Consider the following 13171-nt stretch of genomic DNA (forward strand, 5'->3'; position numbering starts at 1 on the left):
AGAGAGAGAGAGAGAAAGAGAGAAAGGAAAAACACAATTTTGGGGCCCCCTGCCCATTCTATCACATTTCCAGAGTGAACAATAGAAACAGAGACAACTGTGGTGTCACCCGCTAAGTATTTCATACAGCGTCATTCCTTGGTCCACTTTCATATTCAAGGTCTATTACTATTAATGTAATTCTTGGGTTTCAAATTGAGAGAAATGAGAGCATTTCCCCTCCATAACTTAAGCCTATCTCTGCGAATACTGCATGGATGAAACAAGTGAGCCAAGAACCCTCCACCTTGTGTGTTACTGTTTATTGACACAGAAAGTGCTGCTGTTGGAATATGCATATCATTTAGTGCATTAAGATAAAGAAGGACAAATTATTGTGTTCCATCTCTGTTTCAGTCTGTGCCCTGTAGAAACTCTTCAACATCTTATCAAAGACTTTCTGGGGGTTGTGTTGTTGTCAGGATTCCGACGTGTTCTGATTTCCTTCTGGAGTCATAAATTGCACCTTGGGCACCATGAGGGATGAATTGTTCCGGCGGATGGAATTATTCCTCCTCATGGAATTGTTTCTTCTCATGGAATTGCGCTTCCTCAGAGAATTCTGGTGGGACAGTTCACTCTTCTGGAGGGTTTGGATGAGAATGGAAGGCTTTTCGTCCAGCTCTCGGGCGCTGCACCTCGGAGCCGCTACTTTCACGGTGTTGCCAAATTTGGAGTAATCCACGGAATACACGCCTTCCTCCTCGGTTACGATGGACACGAAGCGATGGCCCCATTGGATCTCCTCAGCAATGTAAGAGGTTCTCGCTTGGGTGGTAATGCCAGTAGTTTCGACCACTCCTTCCAGAATCACGATGACCTCCAGGTCTTGGTTGGCGAGGTCGGTGGCGGAGATATCATACAAGGGGCTGCGCTTGTCAATCACGTGGCAGATGATCAAAGGGGCCACCAGAAAAATGTTATTACTTTCAAGGGGGTTATCAACGGGAATGTCTAGTTGGTGAATAGGCACCACCTCCCCTTCGGGTGTCGTGGTTTTCTTGACCACCTGGATGCGCACCGAGGCACTAATGATCATGCTTTTCCTTAGGTCGCCCACGCGGAACATGAAACACAGTTTGCCGTTTCGGACTGCGATCACCGCATGCCGGCTGAAAATCAAGGTTTCTGCCCTTCTGTGAGCCTGGGCTGTTTTCATGAATATGCAGCCCAACATGACTGCATTGATGATCAAACCCACAATGTTCTGGAGGATCAGGACTGTGATGGCCAGAGGACATTCCTCTGTCATCATTCTCCCGCCAAACCCAATTGTCACTTGAACTTCAATGGAGAAGAGGAAAGCAGAGGTGAAAGACCTGTAAGACATGAGACCAGAAAACAATGCCATTGGATCAGATTTTGAAACACGAAATAACAGGCTAAGTTAAATTTTGCGGTTTCTTCCTCCGAAGGCTATTTTTAAAAAAAAATTTTATTAAAGTATAGTTGCTTTACAGTGTTGTGTTAGTTGTTTCAGGTGTGCAGCAAAGTAAAATATATATATATATATGTATATATACACACACACACACACACACACATACATATTCTTTTTCATTCTTTTCCATTACAGGTTATTATAAGATATTGAGTATAGTTCCCTGTGCTATACAGTAGGTCCTTGTTGGTTATCCATTTTGTATATAGTAGTGTGTATATGTTAATCCCAAACTCCTTATTTATCCCTCCCTCACCCTTTCCCCTTTGGTAACCATAAGTTTGTTTTCTATGTCTGTGACTCTATTTCTGTTTTGTAAATAAGTTGATTTCTATCATTTTTAAAGATTCCACATATAAGCGATATCATATATTTGTCTTTCTCTGTCTGATTTACTTCATTTAGTATGATAATCTCTAGGTCCATCCATGTTGCTGAAAATGGCATTATTTCATTCTTTTTATGGCCGAGTAATATTCCATTGTATGTATATATCTATGTATATATAGATATAGATATATACACACCACATCTTCTTTATCCATTCATCTGTCAATGTCCAAAGGCTATTTTTTAAAATTTATTTATTTATTTATTATCTTTGGCTGCATTTGGGTCTTCGTTTCTGCACGTGGGCTTTCTCTAATTGCGGCGAGCGGGGGCTACTCTTTGTTGTGGTGCGAGGGCTTCTCATTGCGGTGGCTTCTCTTGTTGCAGGGCACGGGCTCTAGAGCGCAGACTCAGTAGTTGTGGCACACAGGCTCTGTTGCTCCATGGCATGTGGCATCTTCCTGGACCAGGCGTCAAACCCATGTCCCCTGCATTGGCAGGCAGATTCTTAACCACTGCGCCACCAGGGAAGTCCCATGTCCAAAGGCTATAAAAGGCTTTTAGAAAGACTATCCAACTTAATGTATCAAATGTCCAGTTCTAAACACAAGCACTTGTTCATTCTCTCCCTCTCTCTCTCTCTCTGCATGCATCTACCTCCAGGCTTCTGGGATACACTTCTATTAATGTTTTCAAATCATGTAATGATGGGCCTGTTTATGTGAAAGCATTAAAATAATACCTGGACATATTTATATCTATGGGCTTATTTTACTTTGTGAAATTTTCTTCCAGGTTGATGTCTATTATTTATTGCCTATCTGTGTTTAAGTGACTTGAGTCATATGGGAAGTACTGAGTAATAAGTGAACTTTTTATTGTTTACAACCTTTAAAGTCATACTCCCTAACAAACACTGATTGTGTACCTTATATAGAGAAAGCACAGTGCTAAAGAGTGGTACAAAGCACATCATTCAAAAATACTAGTATTTTTAATTTTAAAAAAACATGTTGTGTCATTTGGAATGAAACATGTTTTCTTACTGATTGTCTCATTTTGTTCTCTAAGTGATCTAGAGAATACCGAAGTTATTAAAGGAAGGATGTGAGGTAGAGATAGATAAGTGACTGTGTCAAGATTACATAATTAATAAGAACATGAATTCTCTTAATTCTGGCCTAGTCTTCGAAAGAAGCACAGGGAAGGGGCCAACAAGTGTCAGGGTTTTCTTGGGAAGCTTTTTCAAACTGCATTTCTCTTCCTTACCTCAGTGTAAACCCTGATTTGGTAGTTTAGGGTGGACCTGGATAAAACTTTTGAAAAGCTTACAGATAATTCTGATTTATCTCCCCTGGTTGAGAAGCACCACATTTGGTTATTCTTATCACTAATTTATTCATTTAACTACATATCCTACACTGCTGTGGCTTCTTAATAGAAAGAGTCTTAGTCTTGTGTTTGCCCTACACCCCAATTTCAAACTTTTCTAATTTTATAGACGAGAGACCATCTGTCAAAGTATTAGCTGTGTATTGATGCCACACACAATGAGAGACCAAATATTTAAATATTTGAATACTAAGTCAAGTACTGCACTTTGGCGGGACACTGTGAATGGTAGGCAAGCACATGCAGGTGCTTTTTTTCTATTCAGGTTCATAATCAGGGATTTTTATTTTTTATTTTTTTAATTGAAACATAGTTGATTCTTCTAATTAACTTTTAAATGGAGTGTGAAAATTGCCTTTCTTACCTCTTTTGTTGCTAAAAAGATTCATGAAAAGCAATGATTGCTTTTTGCACTAGCTACACATGAGCTAATACTGAATGATCCAAAAACATGGCAAAGAATAAGAAGAGACCCCAGAGAAGGGGCACGGATACAACATTGATTTCTAATTATACATGCTTCAGGGAGCAGCGTAATGATGAATATGCCCAGATGTTTCATTTTCACGGCTTAAGAGGTCATTCATGTGCCATATTGTGTATGTTGTTTATTTTATGAAAGAACTTACTTCCAAACACTATACTGTGCAAGACCCAGCCTTTTATGAACACCTGTCATGCTAAACAACCTCAAGAGATGAAAGTGTTTAACTGCTCATTAGTTCTGCTACAGAGGGAGTGAGGCTGAATTAGAAGAGGAAATATGTTGGTTTATTTTCTGACTCATGTTAGAAAGTCATCCACATGAAAGGGAAAGTGAGCCAGCCTGGAAGGAGAATGTTAAATGTTATTTGGATACACTGGAGAATATTCATTACAATCAGTTGGTTTTGGTTCTGATGACAAGGTGAGACACTGAACTTATGAAAGGAAAGGAAAGGAAATGCAAAGAATTAGACACATTATTAGTCATCTTTTAAATTCCCTTTGGGAGAGAACAGAGATTTTTCTGTTTCTATTTTTTTTTTTTTTGGTGAAAAAGTATTATGTACGGTTGGTTAAGATTAAATTGTATGTTGCATTGAAGGATAAATAGTACCACAATGTTAAAATAAAACCAGTAAGATTTTAACCTTGCAAGATGTCCAATAATATTTTTTTAGGTAAGAAGTGCAATTTAAAATGCTAAGATTAAATCAACTATATTTTAATAAAAATTTTAAAAAAGGAAATATGCTTTAGAGAATCACCTAATGAAAAATAAATAAATAAAATGCTAAAACTGTCATACTGATAAAATCAAGTGTGTCTCCTTGTATCTGCGATGCCATTTCTCATAGTGAATTGAATGTTCAAACCAGCAGGAATCCATCAGGGGGATAAACATGCCTCAGAACACCTCCTGTTGAACAATAAAAGCTAGCAGTAAAACAGCTTTTAATAACCAGTGCACTCTGTCAAGTTCTTTTACAAACTCATTGAAGATATCTCACTTTTGATGACATATCTTTAATAAATTGCTTAATGACTTTTTTCCCACAGGAAAAGCCAGTATATCTGTCTTGTGAATAAAATCTGTCCTTTACTTTTCTAAGGTTTATCATTTCTGTTTCTTTTATCTCTTTCTATGTGTATCTACTTCATGTTTATTAAAAATGTACCTTGATACGAAAATGATTCACCATCAGTGCCAATAAATTTCTTAAAGAAAAATATTATAGATAATGATATCTGACCTACATATACCTGTTAAACACAGTATTTTGTTCCTTTATATTTGGTGTACTGATGATCACCTACATTCTTCACCTATATTTTCTTTGAGCCAAAAGTTTGTGACAAGTTTAAGACAAGAAAATAATATCTAACTCGATGGTAAAGGCAATGGATCGATTCAATTTAGTTTTTTCTCCTCAAAATCTGAGCTGAAATTTGTGGCATGTGATCTCTACGACAAATACTGCAACCTCCCTTGATAAGCTGGCCTTGCAACTATTCAGGGAATGGAAGGATGGACAAGTTTACAGTCTGAGTTTCTGCTTCTTGAAGTGGTATGTTAATTTCATAAGATTTCAGGGTCAGCAAAGGTCTTATTCTTTACAGTTTCCTGGAAGAATGGTGCTTGCTCAGTTTCTTTGCTTTATGAATTATGTGAATTTGGAATATTATTGAGAAAATGTCCTGGAAAAGTTGCTAGTATTACTACTAATGTTTCGCTGCAGAGTGCATATTTTTGCAATTGATATTATCTTTTTCCATCTTCCAACAAAACAAGAGACAAATCACTCCAAGTAAATGTTCTTAGGCCATGTGAAACTATGAGCGGCAAATCACTGAAATCAAATTCACTTTACTTATCTTTGAAATATTTACGATATAAGAGAAAAAAGCAAAATCAGGGCAATCTGAGAACTGTCTTCCTATCCTACTAAAACTTTTAGAGAAAACCACAACATTAAGTCACTTCTACATAATCTCTTCCATTAAAAATTTGGACCAATCTCCATTAAAAAATAATTTTTTTCTAGTTCTGAATCTTAGCATAACTTTTAATTTTGGAATTCAATGCAAGCAATCAGCTATTTAAGATAATCTTGATAAAGAAGGGCTTATGTTTATTTCATTTCTGGTGGATTTTTATTTTTTATTTTTTTATCTAGAACACCTCTCCACCAGTGTTTTCCCATTTTTCTCATTATTTCTGAAAATGTCACTGGTAAGAGAAGTTGTGGAAAAACATTACTAGCATTTGCACAATATTTTTTGTTGATCAGAGATATTGCCTTGTGGATGCTGGAACTATGGACAGCAGCTTTTTCAGACTGAAAACTCAGTATGTGTTTTTTTTGAGGAAGGCACTCTTTGGAATCCTTTGAACCACAACCATTTTAAAATAACTGGTATAATATTTTCAAGGCCAGCTCAAAGGATTGAAGCGCTACATTTCCAAAGACTCATCATCCATAAAGCTGCATCTGAAAAGAATTTTAATACGTTGGATTGGTTTTGTTGTTGTTGTTATGTTTTTACTTTTTTGCTTCCGAAGGTACTGAAACAAACTCTTTAGTTCACTTGCAACAAAATAACAGAGTAAAGAGAGAAAGGACAGTTTCATCTTTTTTTCTGTACTGTTTTCCACCCCTGCCTCATCCCGCTGCCTTCTTACCTGACATTAGTCACACACACGGTGGACTCCAAGCCACTTTTCTCCATCCCACTTTTCTCCATGTAAGCATAGATGTCCCCGTGGGCAAAGGCCACCAGCCACCACATGATGGCGAAGAGCAGCCAGCTGCAGAGGAACGACATGGTAAAGATGACCAGGGTGTGGCGCCATTTCAGGTCCACCAAGGTAGTGAAGATGTCCTGGAGGAACCGTCCTTGCTCCCGGATGTTCTTGTGCGCCAGGTTGCAGGCCCCGCTCTTGGCGATGAAGCGGGCCTTGGGCAGGCGGTCCCTGATGCGCGGTTTGCGCAAGTTCTCCGCGGCGATGCGCGCCAGCACATATTCCTCGGGGATGATACTCTTTCTGGCCAACATCGTGCCGTCACCATAGCCAGCCTGTACACCTGTCTCCGACCTGCCTCTCCTTCCCTCGGGACCCGTCCTGCAGCAGGGAAACGAAGATTAAAAACTTTCCCCCCCTATTTCCTCACCTCTTCAGTCCTTGCACGTAGGGGTGTGTCTATACATTCCAGGTGACGTGCAAAGCTAAAGGTATGATCTTATTAATCTAAACACGAGCCTAGTTAGTGCTTGAGTTCTTGGATCCCGGGAAAATCACTTGGTCTGAACCAGAACTGTTTTAATATTCCTTATCGTTTTGAACACATAAGAGCACAGCCTTAGTTCAGCAAAACCAGCAGCCTTCCTGTAAACAGCGGGCTCAGTGATAATTCTGAAATTACCCGCGTCTGTAGATTAGTGCAAGGATACCAGCACGCGACGTCTGTGAGGAAAAATAAGGATCTGTTTACTAAACTATTCACATGATGTAGCAATATTAAAAGTAAAGAGGGGAAATTCTTTTTCTGTTATTTTTAGAAATAGGCAAAGGCCGTGAGCTCCTGCGCAGTATGAATGTTTCTTGTAATTCGACAAAATAATAATAAGCAATGTGCTATGTAACCTGAAAATCACGTAGAGGTATTTTAAATTTGAAAGAAGTGTGAGTTGCATTCTTTAAAAAAAAAAAATCCCAGTGGAACTCATAATGTAATAGCTTGAAAACCTCTTGACGACGAAGGGATCAAACATACAAGCTGCAGGAAAAACCCCGGACAATAGCCTGCGGGCTGCGGAGAGAGTCAATTAAAAAAGAGTGTGCCCCGAAATTCCATCCGACGCTGTCAACCTCGCCCGTGGTCTGCATTTTCAATCATTTGCGGGGACGCGTTCAGCCTCCCCCTCCCCTCCGCTTAGAGGAGCGTTGAGACTTACAGACTCTGGGCAGCGGGCGCCGCGGCCGCACCTCCCCGCACACGCCGGCCGACCGCGAGCAGGTCCCTCGCTGTCCCATCTCCGGGCGCGGGAGCGGGGACCGCGACCGCCGGAGGGACAGATCCGGGGGCCGCGCGTCCTAGGGAGAAGAGTTAAAATAATAAAAGGTGCAGCTGAATCTGAACGCGGGGAGGGCTGGAGGAAGGGGGATGGGTGTCGCTCTTCCCCTCCCCCTGCTCGGCTCTATCCCTTGGCCGCTGCCGACGGCGGAGGAGAGGCTTGGGGAGAGGAACTGGGGGGGGGGGGTGATGCTCCACAAATCAGCCTCCCACTTCGGGCTTTGACGCGCGCCAGACCTCTGAGGCCGAAATTGCAGAGATGAGGGAGGGAGGGGGTGGGGGAGAGGCGAGTCCCGGGGAGGAGGGAGGGGCGACGGGGGGTGGAGGGCGGGGCCTGGAGAACCAGCCCTTTTCCCAGTAGCTGCGACCCCCTGCAGCCAGCGTGACACGCATGTCTTTAAAAGGCTCCCAGCTCCGGGGAGAGAACTTTCTGAATTCGAGTTCACTGACGTAAAGAGATTTTTTTTTTTTTTTTTAACCTGGGTAGATATCTGTGCTACTTCAGGTTACATAAAACCAGATATAGAGATCAGAAAATAGTCTTCTGACGCGTCTAGCCTGTGTGCACACATACTGATTTACATTAAATTTCCGTCTAGTAGGGATAAGTGGAAGAAGTGTTCTGAAACCCACTTCGTATTGACGTTATTTCTTCACCAGCCAAAGCTGCTTCTCAGGGAATTAAATACACACACAGACACACAACTACGACAAAAAAAAAAAAAAAAAAAGTGGAAGAAGAAAACCGCTCGAAGTCTCTTCCAATAAAAAATTTTTTACCCCGAACAGGGACTGCAGTCAACACTTCAGAACTCAAACCGTCGTTCTTCAGTAATTGGTGGCTTTCTGAAATGTGGCAGCTTCTCGGTCTTGTCTAGATGGCCTCAATGATAAAACAGAGCAATTGCGCACAAGAAAGTTATACAGTAAATATCTTTCTGTAGCTTTTTGAAAAGGAGCCAGCAAAGACAAATGTGCTTTCTCCCACAGGTCAGACCTCTTGATTTGGCACTTGTGTTAATGGAAACTTTAATTCTTGGAAATTTCATGTATTTTCCAAGACTCAGGGCAGAAAGTGTATGGAGCATAAACAATGTGTTCATTTAATTACCAAGAGACCTAAAATTAGTCTTTAATGAAGGCAAATGAAGAATCATTTTTCCCCCTTGCAGATAGAGTTGCTTAACCCCTTCAATTTGAGCCTGGGGATCCTCGTCTGTTAGTGGTAGCTCTCTCCTCTACTGTTGTGAATTTTTACAGTAATTTATGTGACAGTTTTACTACAAGTGTGTGGGGATCACATTGTACAGTTAATCCCCTCATCATTCCATTTTAGAATTGTTTGGTGTACAATTTATTCCCTATTATTTTAGCTGGGGAAACATTCATCGACACCTATTTGGAGAAGGGATATATATATATATATATATCACAGTTGCTGTTCTTAAGAGGTAGACAGTTGTAGTAAGAGACATGGATTTGATAATAAACTCTAATAGAAGCAAGGATGTGATTAGAATGAGAATGGAAATAGAACTAAACAAGACATATTAAGACTAGAAGACTAAGGAAAGAAATCTACGTGGATTATTTGGCATCTGATCTAGTCTTTGAAAGACCAGATGTATTTGGGTCTAGAGAAAAGCAGAGAAAAGACCTTCTTCCTACTGAGAAGGAAGATCATGAGGGAGGATTGACAAGAGGGGACCATGTTTTAGTAACAAACTAATTTAATCAGCACTGATGAAGCAAGGTCAACAAAAGAGCAGGATCGGATGCTTGAGTCCGGTGCTCCCTGAGCAGAGCCTCTGTCACCACCTCTCTGAACACATAATGGGTTATTCATGTACTTGTCCCATCCCCTTCCTCCTTCCCCACAACCCATGAAACTGAGGGCTCTAGAGGGCAGAACTGTGACTGTATCTTAAGCCTCTAGCATAGCTTCAATTACAGAGGGGCTCGAAGAATACTTTTGAGTCAATGAATGGGAAGGGTAAGGTTGACAATCACGTTGGTGCCTCAGAAAAAAAAAAAAAAAATACAGACAGCCTTAAATGCTCAGAAAAGGGAGTCAGGACTGTCTTTAGGAGGTAGTCATAAGCCATGGAAGGATTTTGATTAGAGAACACCGCAAGTGCCTGCTTTAAGAGGATTGACCAGGAAAAAGAGGCCAAGATGGCTTTGAAGGTGCACTGCTAAGTTGAGTCCCTTCAGGCTCCAAAATTCTATGATTGGCAGAAGGGGACCCTGGAAACTGTTGTGTTAATCAGAGAAGGAATGAGGTCTGGGGCTAATAAGCAATGTCAGTGGACAGTATACAAATGTACGCAAAAGGAATGCTACAAAGTCAGTATTGGGAGAGGGTAAAGTCACAGGCGACTGTGACATTTACTGTGATGACAGAGAAATAGGAGGAAAATTGAATAAGAAGAGGTGAAGTGTTGAGGAGAATTATGAGAAGACTGGCAACAAATAAATCCATGTCGGAATCCTTTGAAAATTCTGGTCTTTTGCTATAACACATATTTAGGATTCAGTTTTTTTCTAGTGAGATATATTCTTCCACATATGCAGTTTCAAGTCAAGTTTTGAATTGTTTTGAAGTGACGAACTCTATACCCTACTTTTTAGTAGTTAATGCTTTAAACTGATTAATTCAAAATAAGGGCACTAAGGATGCACATAACGAAAGTTAATTTTAAAAAGTTAATAAGTAAATTTTTGGCAATAATATGCCTAGAAAACAAATAGCAGCCATTTGGAAAAAAGATGGAGAATGTGTCCTATAGAAATATTACAGACTTTCTTTTTCTTTTCTCTTTCCATTCCCTTCCTGACATTTTTAAAAACCAACTCTTTATGTCTTTTTCCTTTAACTAGTTTTTCTGCAGTGAATGGAAGCTGCATGAGGGCACACAGCTTGTGGTTAATACTACAGACCCAGTGTCTGGAATTGTTCCTAGCTCCTAGAAGTGGGTACTCAACAAATACTTGTCAAATGAAGGAAAGAAGGAATAGTGCTCTCAACATGGTGTTTCTCTCTTTCTTGCACTTACTCTACCTCTTGTCTTTCCTCCCTTTATGTGTTTACAGCCATTTCTCACAGCCCACGCAGGTAATCTGAAGCTTGGAGATCTCCTTGAAGTCTAGGGCCATATCTGTCTGCAAAGATTTCATCACTCATCACCTCTCCCTTCTCTCTTGACATTTTCTTTCTCCTCCCTTCAAACTATCCACTCCTTCCTTCCTCAGCAACTCTCCTAACCACTCCAGGTCCCCATTGCTTAAACTTGTTTAAATATTAAACTTGTCTAAACTTGGCATTTGCTAGTTATGTTTCTCTTGACAACTTTTGAGCCTAATGGAGACACATCTGTATCCCCAGACCTCTTTCTGGACACACAGTAGCTGCTCAATATATATTATTAATTGATCTCTAGTTCTTCCCCCTTTGATCGTCCTCTTTTCATATTATGGGCCAGATAATGAACATTTAAATTTACCTCTGAGAAATTTGTGAAGGAAATCAATTTTTCAAGAACACGTTTACTGCTTCAGGCTTATTTTATTGGTCTACTTATTTAATCACTATTTTGCTGTCATCCACTTAAGGTTTTCTTAACTGTTCTATAATTTCCTAATTGCTCTTTCAAGAGTGAGGACTAATTTGTGCATTACTCCTAGAGAAGACCTATAATGAGTTTAGAACAGAGCTAACCTTAAATTTTATGATTTTCTTGACTCTTCAGGAATCCTGTAAGAATCTGTCTGCTCATGTTACATCATGGAGAAATTTATGCAGTAATTGGGAAGCAATTCAAGGATATCTATTCACTTATAAGTAAATATCTGTTAGATTCCTTTAGACCCTATGTGCATTTCATTTGCAGATAAAGAAGTTTCTGCATTTCTCACTTTCCTAAGAAAAAAGTTTGTCAGGTGCCTTCAAACAAGTGGAGAAAGGCTGATGATTTTCCTGTTTGTCTGCTGCTTTGATTACCAAATACAAATCAGTGAAATCCTTGAAAGTACTCTTGAGACTAAAGGGTGAAGTCCTAGCATTTGATGACCTTGCCTTTGACGTGACTTGTGAATTTAGAACTCTTGGTTTTCCTGAGCTGTATTAGACTTGAGAATTTGGAGAGTCTTCAAAATGACAATGGAAACGATTCATGTTAGCAGCCCAAATAACAGTTGGTCTATTTGCTTGGTATGCTGCTTTATTAGTGTCCTCATATAAACCACTTTGGAACATATTGCTTTGGAATCATCTTAATAAAACTGTTACATAAACTAGTAATCAAAACAGCATGTTATAAACTCACTTTTTTGGAGTTATCATGAAATGGGAATGACAATATAACTCTTCGTACTTATCTGTTCCAGTGAGTTGAGAGAACATTTCTTTTTGAGATACGTATCTATTTATGTGCAAAAGAGACTCCCTCTCCTTTAAATTAGGTACCCCCTTTCTTTAAGGATATCCATTAGAACATTCAATGAAAAAGATCTCCATCCAGTTTGCATGCTCAAGGCCTCAAACTTTTGCCAGCTCACAGGTGTGAATCTGCAAATCATGAAGGGGGCATTCATAACAATCACTACCTTTTAATGTACAACCAGGTGAACAAAACAAAGTCCCTGCTCCAATGCATTCTTAGGGAGGAAGATGTTAGTGAACAAGTAGACAAATAATATAGTCTATAATTATCAATGGTTTTGAAACTTATAAAGAGAGTAAAGCAGGATAAGGATTGAGAGTAACTGGGGCCAGCGATTGGCAATTTTACATAGAGTTCAGAAAAGGCCTCTTTAAGAAGGTGAGATTTGAAAAAAGAATCAGCCAGGGGCTCAGGCAGCCTGAGAGCAAGTATAAAGGCTTTGAGGCGGGAAGAAGCTTGGTGTGTTTGAAGAATAGTAACAAGATCCATATATCAGATGGAAGTGAGGAAAAGCAGGAGATGAGATGGGAAAACTGGGAAGTGCATTCACTGATCTATCCATCTCTCCATTCACCCAATGAATAAAGATTCAGAGTCTGCACATTCTAGGTGATGAAAAATATTGAACTAATCTGAGGGCAGCTGTGTGAGAATTAGGTTATTTTCCTTATCTTACACAACAGTCGAATTGAATATAGCACAATGATGTGTAAAATCAAATACCTAGCGGGTGGAAAGCTACAACAAACTCAAAACATCTGACCCCTAATCCTAAACTCTTTTCACTGAATAATATCTCAACGGGATGATTGTTAATCCATGATCCAGCTACGTGGGAAACACCTGGTTACATTATTTTATGCTCCTCCAGGCTTTTATGGAGGAAGAACAGAATAAGATATAATATCTTGGGCCCCCAAATTAAAATATCTTCATGAGACGGTATAAACACCTCTAACAAAGCACAT

General features: G+C 39.8%; 1 protein-coding gene across 1 annotated transcript; it reads right to left on the minus strand.

The window, feature by feature from the left end:
- Positions 1–283: 283 nt before the first annotated feature.
- Positions 284–7930, minus strand: KCNJ8 (potassium inwardly rectifying channel subfamily J member 8). The gene is made up of 3 exons (XM_059934530.1): positions 7643–7930; positions 6369–6809; positions 284–1358 (listed from the first exon to the last, which is right to left on the minus strand). Exons 2-3 carry the CDS (start codon positions 6740–6742, stop codon positions 458–460), a joined length of 1275 nt encoding a protein of 424 aa, XP_059790513.1. The 5' UTR covers positions 6743–6809; positions 7643–7930; the 3' UTR covers positions 284–457.
- Between the last annotated feature and the right edge of the window lie 5241 nt (positions 7931–13171).

The sequence above is a fragment of the Balaenoptera ricei genome, chromosome 10 (assembly GCF_028023285.1).
Source record: "Balaenoptera ricei isolate mBalRic1 chromosome 10, mBalRic1.hap2, whole genome shotgun sequence".
Classification (NCBI taxonomy): domain Eukaryota; kingdom Metazoa; phylum Chordata; class Mammalia; order Artiodactyla; family Balaenopteridae; genus Balaenoptera; species Balaenoptera ricei.

Coding starts and splice junctions, on each gene's coding strand:
- KCNJ8 (XM_059934530.1), bottom strand. CDS start 6,742: ATGTTGGCCAGAAAGAGTATCATCCCCGAGGAATATGTGCTGGCGCGC. Junction 1,359..6,368: donor GTGTGTGTGACTAATGTCAG/GTAAGAAGGCAG, acceptor CATGTCTTACAG/GTCTTTCACCTCTGCTTTCC.